General features: G+C 44.5%; 1 protein-coding gene across 1 annotated transcript; it reads right to left on the bottom strand.

The window, feature by feature from the left end:
- Positions 1 to 1,795: 1,795 nt before the first annotated feature.
- On the bottom strand, positions 1,796 to 19,525 carry ATP6V1G1 (ATPase H+ transporting V1 subunit G1). The gene is made up of 3 exons (XM_077479044.1): positions 19,339 to 19,525; positions 10,026 to 10,126; positions 1,796 to 2,367 (listed from the first exon to the last, which is right to left on the bottom strand). Exons 1-3 carry the CDS (start codon positions 19,418 to 19,420, stop codon positions 2,194 to 2,196), a joined length of 357 nt encoding a protein of 118 aa, XP_077335170.1. The 5' UTR covers positions 19,421 to 19,525; the 3' UTR covers positions 1,796 to 2,193.
- Between the last annotated feature and the right edge of the window lie 6,082 nt (positions 19,526 to 25,607).

Here is a 25,607-nt window from a genome sequence, read left to right as displayed (position 1 = left end):
CTTAGGCCGGATCCTCCTACGTTTCAGCAGTGGAAGGTGGCTGTTAACCGCACCCTGCCCTTCAAAAAAATTATATACTCCAATAGGGGGTGCCCGTTAAAATGCAACAAAGTGTGGGATAGGTGGTTGGAGAGTGCAGACAGCTGCGAGGACTAGCCCTTTGGGATCATTCTGGATGGTGTGATTGCTGCCTTTCCTCTGGGCTTGCCTGGGCGGTCTATTTACTGTATCTCTATGTGTACTACTGATGGACATGGTAATGTGAATACTGTGATTTTATTATGCTGTGTCAGATATGGAATGTATCCTTATTTTTCTGTTGTTAGGTGCCTGTTGCACCGTTCTAGGTTTGACTACTCCTATGTGATCTTTTTTTTGCATCTGCTCAATAAACCTTTTCTTGGTTAAAAAAAAAAAAAAACATGTTGCCTTCCAACACCTACACTGCTTGCTTTCGGAAACCCCGCTGTCCTTTAGGGGTCCCAGTCGATGAGCGGTGGTGAGTTTGAACTTTCCATGCACCATTTGGAGGTGAATCATTTGCATCATTCCTACATTTATCTTTCTCAATAGACTGGTAGCATCTTCTTTATCACAGTGATTGGACTTTTATTGGTTTGTGTAGGATTATAAACCTTTTTATGAATTATTGGTTGAAAGTTATGACCCATTAAGACCCAAAAGAATCATTTATTGTAGTAGGTGAGCACATTATCTATGAGGTAGAGCAATACGTTTTTCACACACCATTATACTTTCATCTGTCGGTTAGAGAATCTGCCAGCTGCAGCTGCCTGGGCTTGGATAGGAGTCACCTGTTGCTATGACGTCACCCACTACACAGCCAAGGGTGTCCTAGCTAGCATGGGCCTGAACATGCAAGGAGGGAGGAGTAAAGAATGAAAAGAATAATTAGTGCTACAGAAGACACTCTCAAAAGTGAGTCTACATGGATAGCGCACCAAAGCGCGTCACCCCCCAAAATGCTCCTCTTCTGTCTCAGCCTTCGGAAGAAACCAACAATAACGGCCTTGCTGTTCACATTAGATGAGGGAAAGCAACAAACCAGGAACTGAAACAAAGAAAAAGGGCGCACCAGCTGAGGGAATCATCGCAAGACTCTTTATTGTAGAAATATAAAATTCAACGTACTCGCAAAAGGTGAATAAAGGCATGAAATGAATCCAGGCCCAATGCTTGAGTGGTGCCCATCTACAGGGGCATAGCTTACGTGTTTCAATAACAGAACCGTGTTCAGAGTGCAGAGTTTATATTAGCTTATGTTTTCTTCAATGAAGAGTCTTACGATATCCACTAGGCTGCTTTTTCTCTGCGTGTTGAGGATGGAGTGTCCACGACTCCTCCACGTAAAAGATTTACATTTTTGTTACCAACTGGTACACTAATCCATCACCTGCACCAGCATCTGTTGCTCAGAGCCGCATCAGAATTCTGAAGGGTCTACAACACTTTATGAAAAACACTGACAGCGTTCCACAGAATCCAGCACCCTGCGATTCAGGAAGGGGGCAGTTTTGGGGATTATGTATGCGACCATGCTTCTTGTACACCCCAAAAATGACAACCATGAAACATAGTCCAGAAAAGGTGACATTTATGTTATGCCTTACCCTGACCTTCAGTTTCTAAAAACAGACTTTGCACCTTGAACATGACTGGTTCTTACGAAACTGGTAAGCTTCTGTTTCATGGTGATCCAACAAAATCAGCTACCTGGTCAGAGAAGATGTACTCACGAACCCAATAACAAAGCTGCAAAAAACGACACTGGTCATGAAGGAAAAAAGAAAATTATTTTATTTCTAAAAGAGTATGCATGGAAAAAGCAAAAAACCAGTAGTAGAAATTGACTAATACTCGCTGCTTCCTTAAAACTACAACAAACACAAGACGATTTACCAACCCCGCCTCGTGCCACCAATTCCTGACGGCTACTTCCCTTTTCAATGGCCCAACCTTGTGTAAAGCTTAACCCCCTGTGTAAGGCTTTGGTAAAATATTCATCTTACTGGAACCCATAAAGGGCCCCCTCTGCTAGAATAATAAATTGCATAGACTACTCTGGGGCAGTGCTAGATTCAGGAAAATGGCTCATCACGGGCTAGGGCACAATAAATAACAGGACAGCAATTAAGGAGGCAGGAACAACCCATCTGCGCACACGGGTCCTCTCTAGCCGCTGAAGCGATAGTTGACGTGGATTTCAGGCTTTATTTCGCAAACAAGAGACAGCAGTTGCTCTAATACAAGTTCTTGATTCTGTTTGTAGTTTTCTTGGACTATAGTCATCTTTGCAGATGTCTCCTTCTCCACCTCTTCAGAGCAGCTTCCATGGGAGCCCAAAGCCTAAAAAAAACACAGCAACGCTCAGATAAACCGATCAAGAATAAACAGCATTTGTTAGTTCATTAACCTCTTGACACGGACCTCACACATATATGCAGCACCACAGAAGTGGACTTCACTAGATTGCCAAAAGTATTGGGACACCTGCCTTTGCACACATATGAACTTTAATGGCTGCCCAGTCTTAGTAGGGTTCAATATCAAGTTGGCCCACCCTTTGCAGCTACAGCAGCTTCAACTCTTCTGGGAAGGTTGTCCACAAGGTTTAGGGGCATCTATGGGAATGTTTGGCCACTCTTCCAGAAGAGCATTTGTGAAGTCAGACACTGATTTTGGACAAGGTTTGGCTCACAATCTCTGCTCTAATTCATCCCAAAAGTGTTCTATCGGGTTGAGGTCAGACTGTGCAAGCCAGTCAAGTTCCTCCACCCTAAACTCGCTCATCCATGTCTTTATGGACCTTGCTTTGTGCACTGGTCCAAATCAATTGGGGGGGGGTTATGGTGTGGGGTTGTTTTTTTTTTAGGGGTTGAGCTTGGCCCCTTAGTTCCATTGAAGGAAACTCTTAAGGCATCAGAATACCAAGACATTTTGGATAATTTCATGCTCCCAACTTTGTGGGAAAAGTTTGGGGATGGCCCCTTCCTGTTCCAACATGACTGCACACCAGTGCACAAACAAGTCCTGACCTCAATCCCACAAAACACCTTTGGGATGAATTACAGTGGAGACTGAAAGGCAGGACTTCTCATCCAACATCAACACCTGACCTCACAAATGCACTTCTGCAAGACTGGTCAAACATTCCCATAGACACACTCCTAAACCTTGTGGACAGCCTTCCCAGAAGGGTTGAAGCTGTTATAGCTGCAAAGGGTGGGCCAACTCAATATTGAACCTTACACACCAAGACTGGGATGCCATTAAAGTTCATGTGCATGCAAAGGCAGGCGTCGCTATACTTTTGGCAATATATTGTATGTGTGTCCATTGAACTGTGCTAGGAGTGCGCTCACTTGGTACAGCCAGCACAACAGCTCCTGGTCACTGTTTATGATCAGCAGCATGGGAAGGACCCCCAATCATGTGATCACCATGCTAATCACAGCATTTACAAGATTGGAAAGCATGCCGCTGGCTCCTGGCACCAGTTATATGGATGGCGGCAAAGGGGTTAAGTGCATGTAACAAACTTTTTTTCTTAGTTTTAGCTATAAGAAAAATGGAAAGGGTTAGAACCCCTGACAGATTTATTTTCTGTTATGCAGGGTTTCCGTTTCCCTTTACTTCCTGTCCTTTCTTTTCATCAGATAGTAAGTGGTGGTGGGGGGGGGGGGCATTCCAACATTAAAACACAATAAAAACGGCCCCGTCTGCTATTTTTTTACAGAGCTGTAGAAATCTGACAGGGGTTCTAAACCTCTATGCAAAACAAGGGGGAAAAAAAAGCAATACACACCTTACACCATTTAATTTGAGCAGTATAATAGAGTTACTCTTGCTCCAATATTCTGCATTCATGGCCTCGTATGCCTGTGCAGGGCCATTTTTTCCTGCATGGGGACACACAGGTGTTCCATGCATCCTCATGCAGAAGTCATTCATTTCTATTTAGGAAATGATTTTTGAAACTCTTGTGTTTAGTGGTGCAGGGACATCTACCTTATGCAGCGTTGCCACTGTTTGTGCGCAGGTGCAAAAAAAATTAAATAAATATACTGTGTACAGCTTACTCTGCCTTGCTTTGAGTTTGAACATGGCACCAGTCCGGCCATAACTGGCAATGACAGAAGGAGCCACTGTCAAATGCCCATACCTGTCAGGAAGTGCTGCTGGTGAAGTAGGCAGCTGGGATCCTGACATGGCGAATAAGAGTGATTGACAAGCAGCACATCCTGTCATGACACACACTAGTCCCGCCCATCACCCAGGCTGTTTGGATCTGAAAAGAGCTATGCTGTAATGTGTCCTTGAACTGAAAAGGTAGATTAAGGACTCTTTCACACCGGCGGACTCTGCAGGTGGATCAGCCTGCTCAGCACGGGATGTTGGCGCAAATTTCCCACTAAGCAGGCGAATGACAGGTTAGCGTCTGCTCCACTGATAGAGTAGACACAGCCACAGCCCGTTCTCTTCTATGGGCGGTCAGATGTAAATGAACAGTTTGTCCGTTTACATCCAAACATCAACTAATCCCCCATCTGTCTGCTTTTTATACAGTAAAAGTGCATAGCCATTGAGGGGTTAATTGTATCCTCCTGCTCAGCTCTCTCATTGGCAGCTCTATGAAGCTATTCGGCTCTGTTGATAATGATGACCATGACGTCTCCCCCCTCCTCCTTCGTTAGCAGAGAGAAGGCCAGATAAGTGTCGGCAGTGTCCGCTGTGTATGGATTCATGACATGTGCTCGGCTCCCTCCTGCTATGAAAGTCTGCATCACTCGCCTCGGGCTGGATCTCTTTCGGGAGCGATCTGTGTGATTGGCTGTGGGACACACACCCCTTCTCTCATGCCCTGTCAGTCACAGGAGGAGAGGTGGAGACACAAATAATTGTGTGTGTCGGTTTTCTTTACTGTGGTAAAAATCGGAAAGTATTGTAGATGACTGGCTGCTCCTTTCCTGACCAGAGTGGTCAGGAAAGGAGCTTCGCTGTGTGTAGACTGGTTATTTAAATTGTGAGAGTTTGGGTTTACATCCACTTTAACCACTTGCCGTAGCTGTACGTCAGCTCCTTTAACCACTTGCCGACCGCCTCACGCCGATGTACGTCGGCAGAATGGCACGGGCAGGCATAAGCACGTACATGTACGTGATTTGCCTCCCGCGGGTCGGGGGCCCGATCGGGCCCCCGCCCGGTGCCTGCGGCGGTCGGTTTTCGTTCGGGAGCGATCCCGGACGAGGGGACGGCCATTCATTCATGGCCACCCCCTCGCGATCGCTCCCGACGAATGGAAATCCCCGGTGACATCACTTCCTCTCCTGTAATGTAAACACAGGAGAGGAAGTGATGTATTCTCTCCTCCGTGTCAGTATTTTTCGTTCCGACACGGAGGAGAGCGGATCAGTGAGTTGCACCAACACATCCCACACACAGTAGAACATGCCAGGCACACTCACACCCCCCCTTTACCCCCCGATCACCCCCCCAATTACCCCTGCCCCCCCAGTCACAGTGACACCAATGTCATTTTTTTTATTTTATTTTTTTTTTTTGCATTGGTGTCATTTGTGACTGTAATAACTGTTAGGGCAGTTAGGGTTAGCCCCCTTTAGTTCTAATGTACCCCCCTAACCCCCCCAATAAAGGTTTAACCCCGTGATCACCCCCCGTCGCCAGTGTCACTAAGGCTGGGTTCACATTGCAGCGGTTTATGAGAACGAATGTGATTCGCACCGCACTGCAGTGCAAATCACATCCGATCTCTGTGCGATTCGAGTTCAGCCATTCGCCACACCCGCCGCACCCGCCGCAAATTCGCACGGGACCCTTTTTTTGGCCCGCAGCAGAATCGGATCGCATGGGTGTTCACACCATGCGATCCGAGTTTGCAGATCGCACTGCGATATGCGAACTGATCTGGGGGTGTCAGTAACATTTCACTGACACTCCCAGCAGTTCGCATAGGGCAGTGTGAACTGCCGCCGGGAGGCATGCGATGCGGGAACCCGCCGCGGATTCGCGGCGTTTCCGCATCGCTCCAGTGTGAACCCAGCCTAATAAGCGATCATTTTTCTGATCGCCGTATTAGTGTCACAGGTGACGCTAGTTAGGCAGGTAGGTATTTAGGTTCGCCGCAGCTTTTTATAGCGCTAGGGACCCCCATATACTACCGCATAAAGCCCCCTGATTGCCCCCTAGTTAACCCTTTCACCAGTGATCACCATATAACTGTTACAGGTGACGCTGGTTGGTTAGTTATTTTTTTATAGTTTCAGGGCACCCGCCATTTATTACCTAATAAAGGTTTAACCCCCTGATCACCCGGCAGGTGTCATTTGTGACTAATAACTGTTAGGGCAGTTAGGGTTAGCCCCCTTTAGTTCTAAGGTACCCCCCTAACCCCCCCAATAAAGGTTTAACCCCGTGATCACCCCCCGTCGCCAGTGTCACTAAGGCTGGGTTCACATTGCAGCGGTTTATGAGAACGGATGTGATTCGCACCGCACTGCAGTGCAAATCACATCCGATCTCTGTGCGATTCGAGTTCAGCTATACAGATAGTATGGCTGAATTCGTGTCGCACCCGCCGCACCCGCCGCAAACTCGCACGGGACCCTTTTTTTGGTCCGCAGCAGAATCGGATCGCATGGGTGTTCACACCATGCGATCCAAGTTTGCAGATCGCACTGCGATATGCGAACTGATCTGGGGGTGTCATTAACATTTCACTGACACTCCCAGCAGTTCGCATAGGGCAGTGTGAACTGCCGCCGGGAGGCATGCGATGCGGGAACCCGCCGCGCATTCGTGGCGTTCCCGCATCGCTCCAGTGTGAACCCAGCCTAATAAGCGATCGTTTTTCTGATCGCTGTATTAGTGTCACAGGTGACGCTAGTTAGGCAGGTAGGTATTTAGGTTCGCCGCAGCTTTTTATAGCGCCAGGGACCCCCATATACTACCGCATAAAGCCCCCTGATTGCCCCCTAGTTAACCCTTTCACCAGTGATCACCATATAACTGTTACAGGTGACGCTGGTTGGTTAGTTATTTTTTTATAGTTTCAGGGCACCCGCCATTTATTACCTAGTCTCACTAGTGTACCCCTAAATTTAGGGGTGTCTACTTTCTAAAATGGGGTCATTTGGGGGGGGGGGTTTGTGCCATCTTGGCATTTTATGGCCTTCAAAACTGTAACGCCCTTAGAAAGCCTGAAGGCGGTGCTTGGTTTTTGGGGCCCCGTACGCGGCTAGGCTCCCAAAAAGTCCCACATATGTGGTATCCCCGTACTCAGGAGAAGCAGCAGAATTTATTTTGGGGTGTCATTTCACATATGCCCATGGCATGCGTGAGCAATATATCATTTAGTGACAACTTTGTGAAAAAAAAAAAAAGTTTGTAATTTTCCCGCAACTTGTGGCAAAATATAAAATATTCCATGGACTCAACATGCCTCTCAGCAAATAGCTTGGGGTGTCTACTTTCTAAAATGGGGTCATTTGTGGGGGTTTTGTGCCATCTTGGCATTTTATGGCCTTCAAAACTGTAATAGGTAGTGAGAAGTGAACTCAAAAAATTACGCCCTTAGAAAGCCTGAAGGCGGTGCTTGGTTTTCGGGGCCCCGTACGCGGCTAGGCTCCCAAAAAGTCCCACATATGTGGTATCCCCGTACTCAGGAGAAGCAGCAGAATTTATTTTGGGGTGTCATTTCACATATGCCCATGGCATGCATGAGCAATATATCATTTAGTGACAACTTTGTGAAAAAAAAAAAAAAAAAAAAAAGTTTGTAATTTTCCCGCAACTTGTGGCAAAATATAAAATATTCCATGGACTCAACATGCCTCTCAGCAAATAGCTTGGGGTGTCTACTTTCTAAAATGGGGTCATTTGTGGGGGTTTTGTGCCATCTTGCATTTTATGGCCTTCAAAACTGTAATAGGTAGTGAGGCGTGAAATCAAAAATTTACGCCCTTTAGAAAGCCTGAAGGCGGGTGCTTGGTTTTCGGGGCCCGTACGCGGGGCTAGGCTCCCAAAAAGTCCCACATATGTGGTATCCCCGTACTCAGGAGAAGCAGCAGAATTTATTTTGGGGTGTCATTTCACATACGCCCATAGCATGTGTGAGCAATATATCATTTAGTGACAACTTTGTGTAAAAAAAAAAAAAAAATTTTTTTTTTGTCATTATTCAATCGCTTGAGGCAAAAAAATAAAATATTCAATGGCTCAACATGCCTCTTATCAATTTCCTTAGGGGTCTACTTTCCAAAATGGGGTCATTTGGGGGGGTTTTGTACTGCCCTGTCATTTTAGCACCTCAAGAAATGAGATAGGCAGTCGTAAACTAAAAGCTGCGTAAATTCCAGAAAACGTACCTTAGTTTGTAGATGTGACAACTTTTGCGCAAACCAATAAATATACAATTATTGACTTTTTTTTTACCAAAGACATGTGGCTGAATACATTTTGGCCTAAATGTATGACTAAAATTGAGTTTATTGGATTTTTCTAATAACAAAAAGTAGAAAATATCATTTTTTTTTCAAAATTTGCGGTCTTTTACGTTTATATCGCAAAAAATAAAAATCGCAGAGGCAATCAAATACCATCAAAAGAAAGCTCTATTTGTGGGAAGAAAAGGACGCAAATTTTGTTTGGGTACAACATTGCATGACCGCGCAATTACCAGTTAAAGCAGCGCAGTGCCAAAGTGTAAAAAGACCTCTGGTCATTTACCAGCAAAATGGTCCGGTCTGAAAGTGGTTAAGAGACATAGCAGGCACGTGCACCTGCTGCACAGCGGAGAACCCGATGTGCATGGCCACGAAGTTTGCCGGCCACCTGAGATCGCTGGAAAGAGCCAGAACGGGGATCTGGCAATGTAAACAGATCCGCATTCTGACAAGGGAGTAGAGGCAGATCTGCTGTTCCTAGCGATTAGGAACAGCAATTTCTACTCCTCCAGTCAGGCCCATCCCCCACAGTTAGAAATGTGTCACAGTCAAAAGTATTCGAAATGTCCGTAACAATCCAAAAGAAAAAAAAAGAAAAATTATAAAAATGCAATTTTGCGTAGACGCTATAACCTTTGCGCAAACCAAATATACGCTTATTGCAGAGGGAGAGAGGGAGAGAGGGAGAGAGGGGAGAGAGGGAGAGAGGGAGAGAGGGGAGATAGGGAGAGGGAGAGAGGGAGAGAGGGAGAGAGGGAGAGAGGGAGAGAGGGAGAGAGGGGAGAGAGGGAGAGAGGGGAGAGGGAGAGAGGGAGAGAGGGAGAGAGGGGAGAGGGGAGAGAGGGAGAGAGGGGGAGAGGGGGAGAGGGGGAGAGTGGGAGAGAGAGAGAGAGAGAGAGAGAGAGAGAGAGAGAGAGAGAGAGAGAGAGAGAGAGAGAGAGAGAGAGAGAGAGAGAGAGAGAGAGAGAGAGAGAGAGAGAGAGAGAGAGAGAGAGAGAGAGAGAGAGAGAGAGAGAGAGAGAGTCTTGGCTGCCCGGGACTCCCCTCCTCATTGGCTGAGACAGCAGCGCAATTGACTTCCGCTGCTGTCAAAGTCAGTCAACCAATGAGGAATGAGAAAAAAAAAAAAAAAAGGGGGGGGGGGGGGCAAAAAAAGGGGGGCGCTTTTTTGGGTTGGACAAAAGGAGCTGTGGCTTGGCTTGGGTGCCCCCATAGCAAGCTGCTTGCTGTGGGGGCACTCAACAGGAGGAAGGGGCCAGGAGCACTGAAGAGAATGATCAGGGCTGGTCTGTGCAAATCTACTGCACAGAACAGGTAAGTATAACATAATTTTAGCTAAAAAAAAATAAATAAAAAAAAAATAACAAATAACACTTTAGTGTCACTTAGATATATTGCATTAGCTCTAACCAATAATTTGGCCTTTTGAAAATATCACCTGGAAAAAAAATAAAATGTTATGTTACTCGGGGGTTAGACTGAACTCCTGCAAATAGGAACAGCGATCACTGAACCCTATTTAAATCCCACCCAAATACATACAGCTGCCTCCTTGGCCTTGAAGTCTTTCTCCCGCTGCAGTCGGTATTGCTCGATCTCAGCCTGGGCCTCCTCCTTTGCCTGTTTCAGTCGCTTGTTCTTTCCTGGATTGGAAGAAAAAGCGGTCATGTGATACTCGGGTCCTTGCTGGCCACTTTATACAAGAGCTACATTATCACAGTCAGTAATGTCATAGACCAAGTGGAATTCCAAGCACAGCACTAAATACAAATATGTTCACCGGCATAAGCATTTGTAAATGTGTTCAGTCGTGTGATTTCTACAACATTGCACAGTCAGGAAGGTCCCTCTTCCTCTTTCTAAACTCTGAATTACTGACTATAGTGCAACAGCTCATATACAGCCAACAATAACCAATGGTGGGCGTCAGCCCCAATTCGTGTATAACATGGTCCACAAAGGAAAGGAGAAATGGTGAGGAGCACCGGGGCTTTGTGACACCCAGATATTTTTTTAACTGGTCATACAGGGTAATGAAAATATAAAACAAAACATTTATTGAAAAAGCTAAAATGTCACTTCTATCGGAAGTGGAGGTTATCACTGAACATGAAAAGTACAAAATAGCAATAAACGTACAAGGTAATAGTGAATCCACAATAGATACTCTTATGCGTTTTGCCAAGCGGTCCAACACGTTTTGACCAGTGTGGTCTTATTCAGGACACTGCACAATGGAGGATGCTCTTAAGTAAACACACACAATAAATATGCTACAGAGCCAAATGTACATGTACAAACATCTAGAGCAGGGATGTCAAACTGGCAATCCTCCACGGCTGTTGTGGAACTACAAGTCCCATCATGCCTCTGTCTGTGGGAGCCATGATTGTAACCGTCAGCCTTACAATGCCTCATGGGACTTATAATTCCACAACAGCTGGAGGGCTGCCAGTTTGACACCTGTGATCTAGAGGAAATCGCATATACCAGAACAAGAACGTATGTATACTTATTTATTTGATCAGCTATGCAAGTCTACATGCATACTTGTTAAAAACTTCAGCCCTCCAGCTGTTGCGGAACTAAACGTCCCATGAGGCATTATAAAACTCACAGCCATGAATAGGCATGGTGAGAATTCTAGTTCTTGAACAACCGGAGGGCCATAGTTTGGAGAACCCTGCTCTAGATGTTTGTACAAGTACATTTGGTTATGTAGCCCACTTATTGTGTGTGTTTAGAGACTTCTCCATTGTGCTTTCCAAGGGCAAAATCTGAAGAAGATCACACTGGCCGAAACACGTCAGAGCCGCTTGGCAAAATGCACAATAGGAGCATTCTATTTGGATTCACTGTATTGTATTACCTTGTACAGGTTTATTGCCATTTGTATTTTCAATGTTCAGCGATGCCCCCTACTCTGATAGAAGTGACATTTTAGCTTTTTCAATAAATGTTTGTCTTATATTTTCATTACTGTGTATGACCATTTAAAAAATATCTGGGTGTCACAAAGCCCCGGTTCTTCTCACCATTTCTCCTTTCCTTTGTGGACAATGTTGTATCTGAATTACCGACCTTCTCATTAAACAAAAAGGAGTCTGCAAGCTTTCTAAAAAAGGAACAGTTTACTGTCCTTCAGACTTTGTCCCAACATCAGCGGCAGTTAATGCCTGAAATGCGGTGGTCAGTCAGGGTGGTTAAAAAAAAAAAATTAAAAAAATTGTGCAGTCACGCAAAAGCGTTAATTTTGGCAGCAAATGTCGATTTAGTCTTATGCCATGTACACACACGACCGGACTTTGACAACAAAGTTCAGATGGAACGAATCCAGACAATTCAATAGTGTAAATGGAAAAAATTATTCCGCGCTAGGAAAAAAAAAAAAAAACACAAAAACAAATATACTAAATGTGAAACAGGCAGCAGCAATAGATGTGATACAACACCAAACAAATATACAAAAACAAAAAACTGCGCCAACCCTACAGTAAAAAATGTCAGAAAGTAATAACGAAATAAATAGGCATTGACCTTAAATGGTTATAACAATGGAAAAACACCTTAAGTGCATAAAGAACACAGCAATGTGTAAAGTGAAAAAAACATAAATAAAAGTCCATTCAAGGGAAGTTCCTATGTGGATCCAAATAAGCGTTTGTGACACCACGGTGATTAGAAACGATCCAAAAGCTCATAAAAGTGCCCGTCACCGTACAATGAATGTGCTTACCAGAAAATAAGCAATTTGGGCGTTTGTATATAATCGATGGGTCCCATCAAAAGATATCCTCCTTTTTAGTGGGTCAAATCTCCATCTCCCAATAATGCCCTCCAGATATTAATATGCTTCGTGGAGCTCAGTAATTCCGAAAAAGAAAGGGGCTAACATGGCATGATATCGTTTGAACAATTTATTAAAGAAAAAGGTAGCACACTTACATGTGGATGAGTAAAATGCAGCTTGTATAAACAGTAATATGGGGAACCCATTGACAACGTCAGGTATGACGAAACGCGTCTGGGAGGGCACGCAGTGACGCCACCACGCTGTTTGAGAGGAGGACGGGCTCCTGTTTTACCGGCCGGTTTCTTATTACTGTTTATACAAGCTGCATTTTACTCATCCACATGTAAGTGTGCTACCTTTTTCTTTAATAAATTGTTCAAACGATATCATGCCATGTTAGCCCCTTTCTTTTTCGGAATTACTGAGCTCCACGAAGCATATTAATATCTGGAGGGCATTATTGGGAGATGGAGATTTGACCCACTAAAAAGGAGGATATCTTTTGATGGGACCCATCGATTATATACAAACGCCCAAATTGCTTATTTTCTGGTAAGCACATTCATTGTACGGTGACGGGCACTTTTATGAGCTTTTGGATCGTTTCTAATCACCGTGGTGTCACAAACGCTTATTTGGATCCACATAGGAACTTCCCTTGAATGGACTTTTATTTATGTTTTTTTCACTTTACACATTGCTGTGTTCTTTATGCACTTAAGGTGTTTTTCCATTGTTATAACCATTTAAGGTCAATGCCTATTTATTTCGTTATTACTTTCTGACATTTTTTACTGTAGGGTTGGCGCAGTTTTTTGTTTTTGTATAATTCAATAGTGTGTGGGCTTCATCGGACCTTTTGTGTCGAAAAAGCTGACAGACTTTAGAAATAGAGCATGTTTCAAATCTTTCTGCCAGAACCAGTTGCTATCGAGAAAACCGCTCCTCTGTATGCAGGTCCGATGGACAGACGACGCAAGGGCAGCTATTGGCTACTGGCTATTGAACTTCCTTTTTCTAGTCCCGGCTTACATCATTCCGTTAAACGATCAGACTTTGGTGTGATCGCGTGTAGGCAAGTCCGTTTCAGCGGAACTCCGTCAGAACTCAGTTGAAAAGTCCATCAGAGTTCATTCTGACGGAAAGTTCAGTCGTGTGTGTACACGGACTAAAATGGCAAGATAGTTTTAGTCCCATTTTAGTCTTCTGCAATTGTTTTTAGTTGACTAAATCTCCAGTACATTTTAGTCTCTACTAAAAAGTCCTACGTTTTAATTGAATAAAATCTCCAGTACATTTTAGATGACTAAAACTAATTTTGGTCATCTAAAATCTAATAGGTGTCCTAATAGGTTCGCCGCGAGATCACCATTATCGGTGGCGGGAGAGGTGCCACCCCCGCCACCCTCCCACGCCTTCCGCCGCTTACCGGAGACGTCGGAGGCGATCGGGTCCTTTTCCTAGCTGGGTATGGAGACGAGTGAGGCCAAGATGGCCCCCATTCGTCTCTATACCATAGGAGGGCAGAAGCGACGTCAAAACGTCACTTACGCCCATACCTCTTAAAAAAAGGTATATTTTTTTCAATGGCATTTTAATTTAATTTTATTTTTATTTTTTTATTGCATTTAAGTCCAAATATGAGATCTGAGGATGTTACATTCCTTGTAATAGGAATAAAAGTGATCCATTAATTTTTTTTTTTAAATGTAAAAATAAAATCAAGTAAAATAAATAAGAAAAAAAAAAATAAAATAAAAAAAATGTAATCCCCCCCCCCCCCGTCCCGACGAGCTCGCACACAGAAGCAAACGCATACGTGAGTAGCGCCCGCATATGAAAACGGCGGGCAAACCACACATGTGAGGTATCGCCGCAATTGGTAGAGTGAGCTAGTAATTCTAGCCCTAGACCTCTGTAATGCAAAAGATGCAACCTGTACAATTTTTTAAATGTCGCTTATGGAGATTTTTGAGGGTAAAAGTTTGACGCCATTCCACGAGCGGGCGCAATTTTGAAGCATGACATGTTGGGTATCAATTTACTCGGCGTATTATCTTTCACAATATAAAAAAAATGGGCTAATTTTACTGTCGTCTTATTTTTTTTATTCAAAAAAGTGAATTTTTTCCAAAAAAAGCGCGCTTGTAAGATCGCTGCGCAAATACAGTGTGAAAAAAAGTATTGCAATGACCGCCATTTTATTCTCTAGGGTGTTAGAACCCCCAAACATTATATTTTGTTTTTTTTTCAAAGTAATTTTCTAGCAAAAAAAAAAAAAAACCTGTTTTAAAGATGTAAACGCCAAATCTGAAAAAGAGGCCTGGTCCTTAAGTGGTTAAAGAGGAGCTTTGCCCCCCCCAACCCCCCCAACCCCCCGAAAAATTTTAAGTCAACAACTACAAATATGGCAGCAACTGACTTTCAATATGTGGACACTTACCTGTCCAGGGCACCCCAGCCGATCTTTGCATCGGCTGTCAGGTGCAGTCGCCGCACATTCCTGGTAAGGGAAGGTGGCAGTGAAGCCTTTTGGCTTCACTGATGGTTCTCTACTGTGAATGCGCAAATCATGTGTTCCAACCCCCCACTCCCCTCTGAAAGGTGCCACCTCCAGTAGATACCTTATACAGCCCGTTTCTTGTCATTGGCCTAGGCTTATGACATCATGCACAGCGCTCACTCACTCTTGTGAGAGTTTGCCAGAAGGGAGGGGGATGAGTCATAAGAGGTCCAATGAGATCTGCACAGCTGGAGGTGTGCATCTGTGTACATCCAGGCAGTGAACAGGTAGCAGCTTCAGCTGCCCACAGGTAAAATGGCTGCAGCCAGACTCAGTGGAAGGAGATTTCTGCAGAACTACAATTACTTTGGCAGTTAAAGCACCAAACCCAGCAAAGAGCCTGAGATATCAGATGGCTCCTGGCCTTTACTAATGTTCTTCCCTCTCCTCGGGTGTAAAGAGCCAGGGAAAAGGATGCCGGGGTTGGGTGGGAAGTGGATAGGGATGCTTCTCTGCCAAACTTGTGAAGGATTGTATCATAAAGATGACAACCTCCAGATATGTAGAACTGACGCTTTCCTTCTAGGAAATGAGTGGGTAACCTGTTGACATGCTGAAGATGGAGACATGCACACTTGTGCTCAAAAGTTTGCATACCCTGGCAGAAATGTTGGCATTTATATTGAAAATATTACTAATCATGCCAAAAAAAAACCTGTCTTATTCAAAAATAGTGATCACATGAAGCCAATTATCACATACAGGTTTTTAAAAGGAGCCAAAAAACAGAAATCACCCAAACAGCCTTTATCAAAAGTTTACATACCCTGGAATGTTTGGCCTTGGCACAGACACAGAAGGTGGCACACAGGTTAAAATAGTTATTAACCACTTCAGCCCCGGAAGAATTTACCCCCTTCCTGACCAGAGCATTTTTTGCGATTCAGCACGGTGTCGCTTTAACTATTAATTGCGTGGTCGCGCGACATGTCTCCCAAACACAATTGGCGTCCTTTTTTCCCCACAAATAGAGCTTTCTTTTGGTGGTATTTGATTGCCTCTGCGGGTTTTATTTTTTGCGTTATAAACAAAAAAAAAAAAATTTGAAAAAAAAACAAAAAACAAATTTTGTACTTTTTAAAAAAAAAATCAACATAAAAAAAAAAAAAAAAAAAAAAAAGCATATTTTCTCAGTTTAGGCCGATATGTATTCTTACATATAAATTTGGGGGGGGGGGGAGGGGGGAGAAATCGCAATAAGTGTATGTTGATTAATCTGCGCAAAAGTTATAGCTTCTACAAAATAGCAGATAGCTTCATAGCATTTTTATTAATATATATATTTTTTACTAGTAATGGCGGTGATCTGAAAATTTTATCAGGACTGTGACATTAAGGCGGACACATTGGACAATTTTGACACATTTTTGGGACCATTGGCATTAATACACCGATCAATACTGTAAAAATGCATTGATTACTGTAAAAATGTCACTGTCAGTGAAGGGGTTAACACTAGGGGGCGATCTAGGGGTTAACTGTGTTCCCTGGGAGCTGATTCTAACTGGAGGGGGAGGGGACTGATTAGGAGGAAGTGACGGATCATGGTTCCTAGCTAATAGGAATACACGATCTGTCACTCCAGTCAGAACAGGGAAGTGTTTACACACACTTGTCCCTGTTCTGTGTCTCCTGCTCACGATCGCTCGTGGCCGGCGGTCATCGCGACCATCAGCCACCAGCATTGGCACCCCCGCAGTGTGGCGGCGTGCGCACGCCTGGATGCATTAAGCAGCCTAGACACTAAGACATAACCTTTAAATGCCATTTTAACCTGTGTATGCGCCACCTTCTGTGTCTGTACCAAGGCCAAACATTGCAGGGTATGTAAACTTTATCAGGGCCATTTGGGTGATTTCTGTTATTACGATTTAAAAAGGATCCAAAAAACTATGTGTAATAATAAATGGCTTCATGTGATCACCGTCCTTAAAGAGGAAGTAAACCCCTTCAAACCACTTTGACCTACAGGTAAGCCTAGATTAAGGCTTACCTGTAGGTCCAAGTAATATCTCCTAAACCTATATGGTTTAGGAGATATTTGCCCGAAAATGGGCACCGCTGTCTACGGCGCATGCGCCGTAGACAGCGGCGCGCAGGCGCACTAAATGCGGCAAATCCAAGAATGGATTTGCCTAATTTGTCGACTCCCGTGCGCATGCGCGGGAGTGACGTCATCGCGGCTTCGCCGCTGTCATTGGTCGGAGCTGCGAGACGCCACAGGCAAGATGGATGCGGCGGACTACAGCGACTTCGCTGGCTCCTGTGTCAGGTAAGTGACACATAATGAGCTACTATGCGATGCATAGTAGTCCATTATGCTTTACCTTTGCAGGGAAAAAAAGAGGAAGTAAACCCATCAGGGTTTACTTCCTCTTTAAAGCGGAGGTCCACCCTAAAGTGGACCTTCCGCTCATCGGAATCCTCCCCCCCTCCGGCGCCACAATTGGCACCTTTCAGGGGGGAGGGGGTGCAGATACCTGTACAGTACAGGTACCTGCACCCACTTCCGGGATAGCTCTCTGCGGAAAAGGGGCGTAGATTACGCCCCTTTCCGCAAGTGCCCCGCTGCCTGCTGGGAAACACACAGATCCCAGAGGCAGCGGGGACCGTCCTTATTGCACAGCGCGACTCGCGCATGCGCAGTAGGGAACCGGGAAATGAAGCCGAAAGGCTCCATTTCCTGATTCCCATACCTAAGATGGCGGCGGCAGCACTCGAGAGATGATCTAGAGATCGGCTTCGGGTGCCGACATCGCGGGCGCACTGGACAGGTAAGTGTCACTATTTTAAAAGTCAGCAGCTGCAGTATTTGTAGCTGCTGGCTTTAAAAAAAAACAAAAAATAAATAAAAAAATAAAAAACGCGGAGTCCCGGTGGACTCCCGCTTTAAAATATATTTTTTTTTTGCCACGATCATATTTTCAAAATTAATGCCAACATTTCACAATTTCTGCCAGGGTATGCAAACTTTTGGGCAGAACTGTACATGTGTAGAGATCAAACACAATTCTCATTCAATGAAGGTTCAACACCAAATCGCACATTTCCTCGGGCTCCTCCTATCACCATTGTACAGTGTAGGTCGGCTTCAGGCACAATGTGCAACAGGGCAGAAAATACAGAAGTGTTCAGCCAGGGATGAGGAAGACATAAAATGCAAGTCATCTGTGAATGCATTAATGGAAGCAGCACTGAGGAGACGTCCACATAGACATAGCAATCACTTAATGAGGTCTAAGTGAAGGTCAGAGCGCTCGGTAAATGAAATGCACTGGATGGACGGTCTAAACTGGCCAACCCCCTCCCAGAAAAGAAAGAATGTATGAAACCCAGGACTGCTTTCATAATGCTCTGCAGATTAGAGGAAGAGAAGTCTTCAACTACCAGTCAGGTGATACACAGGATCACAGAAATAAAGCCGATTTGTTTGGCCTGTGGACTCCAGGAGCCAATGGTGGGCATCGAGATGTGTACAAAAAGAAGTCCTAATGTATGTACAGTCCATGACCGTCCCCTGCAGGGTGCCATCAGCCTCACACTGTTCTCCCACAGAGCCTCCTTCTCTCCCCCCCCCCCCCGCAGAGCATCCCTCTCCCCTCCCCCCCGCAGAGCCATCCTCTTTTCTCTCTCCCCCCCCCTCTGCAGAGCATCCCTCTCCCCTCCCCCCCCCCGCAGAGCATCCCTCTCCCCCCCCCCCCCCGCAGAGCCATCCTCTTTTCTCTCCCCCCCCTCTGCAGAGCATCCCTCTCCCCTCCCTCCCCCAAAGCCTCCTGTTCAACTACCCCCCCCATATAGCCTCCCTCTACCCTCCCCACCGCAGAGCCTCCCTCTACCCTCCCCACCGCAGAGCCTCCCTCTCCCCCCTGCAGAGTCCAACCACACCTGTATCACATCTTTAAACATTTCCTAAAAACAAATCTCCCATATTGGGCTATTAGGGGGGAAAAAAAAACAAACTACTTTTAGCCCAACTTCTCATCTCAGCAGTGTACAACTACAATTCCCAGCATGCCATGCTGCAGCTGATTGCTGGGACTTGTAGTCCTCCTTTCATTGCAGGAGCCCACACCCTATCCTAGTCAGTGAGTGAAGCCGTACACACCGATACGTTTCCATTCAATTAACTTTATTGTTCAGATTGGTACATGCAACTCTCCCCAAACCCCTCCCCTCTGATACATTTCACCCTAAATCTTCATCAGAGAACTGGCCCTTTAAGGGTGCACCATATCAGAAGGGATGGGCCTGTGGGGTAGAATGTTGTAACCTGATCAATAAAGTTGATTGAATGGTAATGTAGCAGAGTGCGGCTTCACTCATTGACTTGTAGCCAGACAGGGGGCTCCTGGAATAAAATAATAGCCCGAAAAACTACAACTCCCAGCATTCCTGCTAAGCTACAGCCCGACAAAGCATGCTGGGAGTTGTAGTCTTTACACGGAAAGCTAAAAGCAGCGCTCCCAATGAATCAACAAGTGACCGGAGAAGAGTCTCACGTTTCCGGGCTTCCGCCACCCTCTCGGCCGCCCTCTTCTCGGCCTGCAGTAGCTGCTGGATCCCCGCGGACTGGCTGGCCATGACTCCCCCTGTAAACTGTCCTCTCCGGAGACTTCAGCCGATGATTGAGGTCGGATCAGATGACCAGGAACACGTCAATGAGGAACCACGTGACCGCGTCATGCTCACCACGCCCTCTGGGCTGGTCCAAGTCACATGACTGGCGCTGCCTGAGTCACGTGCTGTGAAGTTCCCGGAAACATTGTTCTGTCTCTCCGAGAAGTTTCCATCGAATCAGAAGGAACGATTTCCATTCCATAAAACAATTCAAGTTTAATTGCTTGTCCACTAAGACAAATATTTAAAAATGTCTCACAAAAAACGACATAGAACCTCAAACATATATTTTGTGTAAGCGGAGACCCTGGAGAATAAACTAGCGCTAGCTACAATTTTTTTACAACAGTTTAGCAAAGCCAAAATTTTAGTAAAAAATACCACTTTATAAAAGGTACACCTGTTCAATTGCTGGCTAATACAAATTGCTGATCAGCCAATCACATGACTGCAACTCAATGCCAGACATCCCAAGTCTCCTGCGAAGTGTAGGCATTTCCTGCATTTGGTAGCAGACTCCTGGACACCCGCGAGTGCCCTGCGATCTCCCGGCTGCAGGGTTGATCCATAGCTCCCAACTTTGAGGGACTATCCCTGATTTTGAGCAATGTCCCTCTGTCCCTCATTGCTCCTCATTTGTCCCTCATTTGGGTCTGATCTATATAGCTGTATATAAAATGCACTTTTTATCTTTCAAAAAGTGTTTCCTAGCGCTAAACCTTTCATCCAATTTCTAAATTGCTGCATTTGTAAATACCAAAAGCCAATATAAAGAAATAATAGTGGTAAAAAGCACTTGTGGGTTTAACCAATAATTTTTTATTTATACAATTCTCCTTAAGGGTGTGTGGCAGGGGGCGTGTCCTATGCCTACATACTTTTGCTGATAGGTGTCCCTCATTCCCATTTCAGAAAGTTGGAAGGTATGCTGATCCTGGGTGGCAGTGATGTCATCCATGTGGCCCCCTCTTTTCTCCTCCAGCCTGCTGCCCCCCCCACACTCGTTCTCCCCCGGCATCCCTCCTCTCCCGCCGGCTGTGGGGGGGGGGGGGGTGGGATATGTCAGGATGGAGAGCGGAGGAAGGGGCTGATAAATATGCCATTTACTGGCCCCTTCTTTTTCTGAATTGTTCACAGTGAGCTAGCGCATATCTCTCAAAATATTTTAAGATGGGAATGAGGGACACCTACTAGAAAATGTATGTAGGTATGGGGCACACCCCCTGCCACACCCCCTTATAGAAGAATTAACCAAAAAAGGTTAATTAAATACACAAGGCTTTTTTTTTTAAACCACTACTATTCCTTTATATTGACTTTTACAATGTACAAATGCAGCAATTTAGAATTTGGATGAAAGGTTTCACATGGGAAACCTTTTTGAAAGACAAAAAGTGAATTTTATATACAACTATAAATATCAGGCCAAAATGAGGGACAAATGAGGAGGAATGAGGGACAGAGGGACATTGCTCCAAATCAGGGACAGTCCCTTGAAATCAGGAACAGTTGGGAGCTATGCTAGCGCTCTGTGTCCTGTAATAGCTGAGCACCTGTGATTACTTCAGCTTATGAATGGATGGGTGGGAGATTGTGTTTCCTGTCCATTCATCATCAGTGCTGAGAAAGGGACTGTGGAATCTGTGTCCTCACTTCTTTTCTCAAAGGGGAGATGTCAGGGGTCTGTTTAGACCCCTGATATCTCACTAAAGCCCCCCCCCCCCCCAAGAGGGCTGATAAGAAAAAAAATACATATTAAAAAATTAATTTGTAAACATTTTTTTATATATATATATATATATATATATATATATATATATATATATAGAACAACAAATTATTGACACCACTCCCCCCTGCCCTACCAACATTGTTTACTGCCCCAACCCCCTCCCCCAAAAAGCATTGTAAAAAAAATTCAAAGCAAATTCAATTGTAAAAAAAAAAATCAATACGTAAAAATAAAAAAAAACTACTGACATCATCCTCTGCCCTACCGACTTCGCCCTCTGCCCTACCGACACCGTCCTCTGCCCTACCGACACCGCCCTCTGCCTTACTGCCACCGTCCACTGCCACATACCGTTCCCCAGAAGCACTGTAAAAAAAAATATTAAAAATAGAATTAAAAAATAAATAAAAAACAAAACTGTAAAAAATAATAAAAACAAAAAAACACTGAGACCCTCCATCTGCTTTTCTGACACTGTCCACCCCCAATCATTTTGAAAAACAAAAAATACAAAAATAAATATTGTAAAAATAAATAAAATTAAAAAAAAATGTAAAAATATTCTGACACCATGCACTGCTCTACTGACGAAGTCCACTGGGCCCCAAAAAGCATTTTGAAAAATGATGGGGCTTGCAGTGCTCCACCTCTCTGAAATTTGTTTTTACAGGTTGGGATGTCTGCAATGCATTTACACATCTAGACATGGTGAAGACAACTTGCTGAAATTCAAACTGAGCATCAGAATGAGGAAGAAAGGGGATTTAAGTCACTTTAAACGTGACATGGTTGTTGGTGCCAGACGGGCTGGTCTGAGTGTTTCAAAAACTGCTGATCTACTGGTATTATCAAGCACAACCATCTCTATGGTTTACAGAGAATGGTCCGAAAAAAAAAATATCCAGAGTCAGAGGTCAGACAAGAATGGACAGACTTGTTCAAGATGATAGAAAGATGATAGAAAGGCAACAGAAACTCAAAAAACTGCTTGTTACAACCAAGGTATTCAGAACACCATCTCTGAACGCATAACACATCGAACCTTGAAGCAGATAGGCTACAGCAGCAGAAGACCACACCGGGTGCCACTCTTGTCAGCTAAGAACAGGAAACATCGGGTACAATTCACACAGGCTCACCAAAAATGGACAATAGAAAATTGGGAAAACGTTGCCTGGTCTGATGAGTCTTGATTTCAGATGGTAGGGTCAGAGTTTGTAAACAACATGAAAACATGGATCCATACTGCCTTGTATCAACGGCTCAGGCAGGTATAGGGTTGCTGCCTCATCCCTTTAAAACCGAACACATTAATTACAAAGGTTCTGAGGCAAATTTAATGCAGATAAGGCACTAAGTAGGTGCCGGGTTTTGGCACCACTACAATCAGAGCTTCCGTCATGGACGGTGAAAGACAGTTCTCTACCAACGTAGTCTGCAACAGCTTGTGAAAGTTTTTGCAGACTGGAGCTAAGCTATGTCCACTTGCACTTCTTTCACTGTAATTGGACTATCCAGGTGGCTAAGACCTGAGGCTGCCAGTACTGGAAACTCTACTGGGTCTAGGAATGCAGCCTAACTATCCGGAGTAAAATCAACTCTAGGAGGTATAAAGGCGCTCATAATACCCTGCAAATTGAGCAATAATCTGTAAGTGGTCAGACTGTAAAGAGCCACTGTCACCTCTAATGTTATTATTATTATTATACAGGATTTATATAGCGCCGACAGTTTACGCAACGCTTTACAACATAGCAATGTGCTATGTGGTAGAGCATTCCCTAGCCAGCCATGCCAGGAGTCTGCCTGTCCTCTCACCCTACTCAAAAATCCTCTGGGATTGGGAAAGTAGAAGTGTCTGGCAGGAGGAAGCACGCAGCAATGCTATTTCTTTATACAATACTTGCATTTTGTGATAGGACCCCTCATCTCTGCTGACTACATATTAAGATTCTAAAGCCTGAACTTTGTGTTCAGCTTCCTCTAGAGATAGGCTGGACTCCCTGTGAACCTTACCAGCTTGGTACTGACCTCGAGCATGTGCCTTAAAGGCATCCCAAACCAAAGCTGGGGTGGCAGTACCTCAATTATGCACCCAATGGTCACACAGCTCCTTTGTCATCCCTGGAGCACCCGCTGATCCGTTACCCAGAATGGAGACAGTCTCCAAAAACAAGGTCCAGAAACTGGTCAAACCTGAGTGTCAGCAGCACTGGGGCATGGTCTGACATTCCTCGCGGCAGTATCGCATCATTCTGGGTGCGAGAGAATAAAGGGTTACTGACATATATCAGATCAATCCGGGAGAACTTATGTAGTAGAATGGCAGGGGAATTGTTTCTCCCGTGGATGCCTCCACCAACACACGTCCCACAGACCAAAAACCTTAGCCCACTGGGACAATGGAGAATCTGTATCAGAGTCCAAATTAGGTTTATCTGGGCTAGGGTGCGGGGGGCATGTTAAAGTCCCCAGCCAACAGAATATTTACCGTAGGATAGAGAGCCAAAATGGCACAATTTTTTGCAATAGTATTAGATTGGCCAAAGGAGGGATGTAGATGCCAGCAATAATTAACTCCCAGATAGCATGTAGTAGAACATACCTCCCGTCTGAGTCTAGGTGGAGATCCAGGAGAGGAAACTACAGAGACTTGTGGATCAGAACACCGACTCCCCTGGAATAGGTTGAGTGATACGTACCCCACCCAGTGTTTTTTTTTGAGAGCCAGTACCCTGCTCCCCGTTAAGTGCATTCCAAGAAATAATGGAAATGGGGGCCATCATGGGCAAGTGTTTATTGTACACAGTCTCCAAATCTTCATCTTTGACAGCTGCCTGGTAGACAGAGTAAAACCATGTGCCTCAAAAAAAAATGAAATCAACTAAAAAATGTAAGCAAAAGTAAGGTTCCCCACTCGACCACCCCCCCCCCCCCCACATCACCCCCCAAACATGGGTGTCCTTTACGTCCAGTTGGAGTTTTGAAGAATGAATCACTAAAGTACTTCAGGACTCAGTCACAGAAAGGCGCAGTATTAAGGTGTGTGTGGGGGGGGCCCAAGGGCCCTCGGGTAGCAGTCACCCTGTGTGCTCTCTCCATCACCAAAAAGGCTGAGAACTGAGTTTGTGGGAGAAGTGTACGGAGCAAGTGTTCTGTGAAGGCCGCAGGATCAGAGCCCTCCACCCCCTCCAGAAGGCCCAATATGTGAAGGTTGTTTCTCCTGTTACAATTCTCCGCATTCTCTGCCTGGAATTCAAGAGCCTTCACTTTAGTTTTTAATGTAGGGTGTCTGTATGGTCATGGAGAATTCCTTCTTACTCCTTCCATCTCCCCCACATGACGTTCTGACAAGCACAGAATTTGACCATGTCTTTCTGCATCAGCCCTATGTCCAGTTGTACTTAATCAATCTTATGCCCTGTACACACGGTCGGACTTTCTGATGGAAAATGTGCGATGGGATCATATTGTTGGAAAATCCGATCGTGTGTGGGCTCAATTTGACTTTTTCCGTCGGTATTTCCGACATACAAAGATTGAGATCTAAAATTTTCCGACAACAAAATCCAGTCATTTAAATTCCGATTGTGTGTAGACAATTCCGACAAAATACCACTCATGCTCAGAATAAATTACGAGATGAAAGCTTCAAATCTTCAAGCTTGAAATCTTCAGTGTAATAAAGAATAAGGATTTGTTGAAGTTATTGGTTGGCCCCCATAGAGCCCTGATCTCAACATCATCAAGTCTGCCTCAGAAAACATGAAGATACAGAAAGATTTGAGGTAGCCTACATCCACAGAAGATCTGTGCTTAGTTCTTTAAGATGTTTGGAACAACCTACCCGCCGAGTTCCTTCAAAAACTGTGTACAAGTGTATCTAGAAGAATTAATGCTGGTTTGAAGGCAAAGGGTGGTCACACCAAATATTGATTTGATTGGATTTCAATTCTCTTCATTTACTTTACATGTTGCTATTTGATAAAAAATAAACTATTAACACTTCTGTTTCTGAAAACGTTCATTCAGAGCATTTTTTTTTCTTTTATACCTGCCTAAGACTTTTTCATAGCATTGTATATGATCTGACATTACCCGAAACAGTAGGAAGGAAGATTTGTACCTGAAAATGTAAAAGCCAGATTATTTGTATCTCCCATTTGTTTGGATCATGTTTATAATTTTACTCTGGGCTTTTTTTAAAGATAATATTTTTAAATGAAAAAAGCGTATTCCAATTTAGTCGAAGTTTCACAATTTTCTTAATAGCGCCATAATGAGCTCTGGGACAGTAATTGTGGGTAATAATTTGAAATAGGCTGTTCAACGGCAAGGGGTTTCTGGAAATAATTTGAAAATCTTGGCAACTATGCAAATCCAGCGAGATGTCTTGCTTGTTTAACTTCACCGACTGAA

The sequence above is a fragment of the Lithobates pipiens genome, unplaced genomic scaffold, assembly GCF_037356315.1.
Source record: "Lithobates pipiens isolate NorthernLeopardFrog02 unplaced genomic scaffold, aLitPip1_a1.2 Scaffold_1, whole genome shotgun sequence".
NCBI classification, from domain to species: Eukaryota; Metazoa; Chordata; class Amphibia; order Anura; family Ranidae; genus Lithobates; species Lithobates pipiens.
The sequence above is the reverse complement of the archived record's forward strand: the minus strand, read 5'-3'. Positions and strand labels throughout refer to the sequence as shown.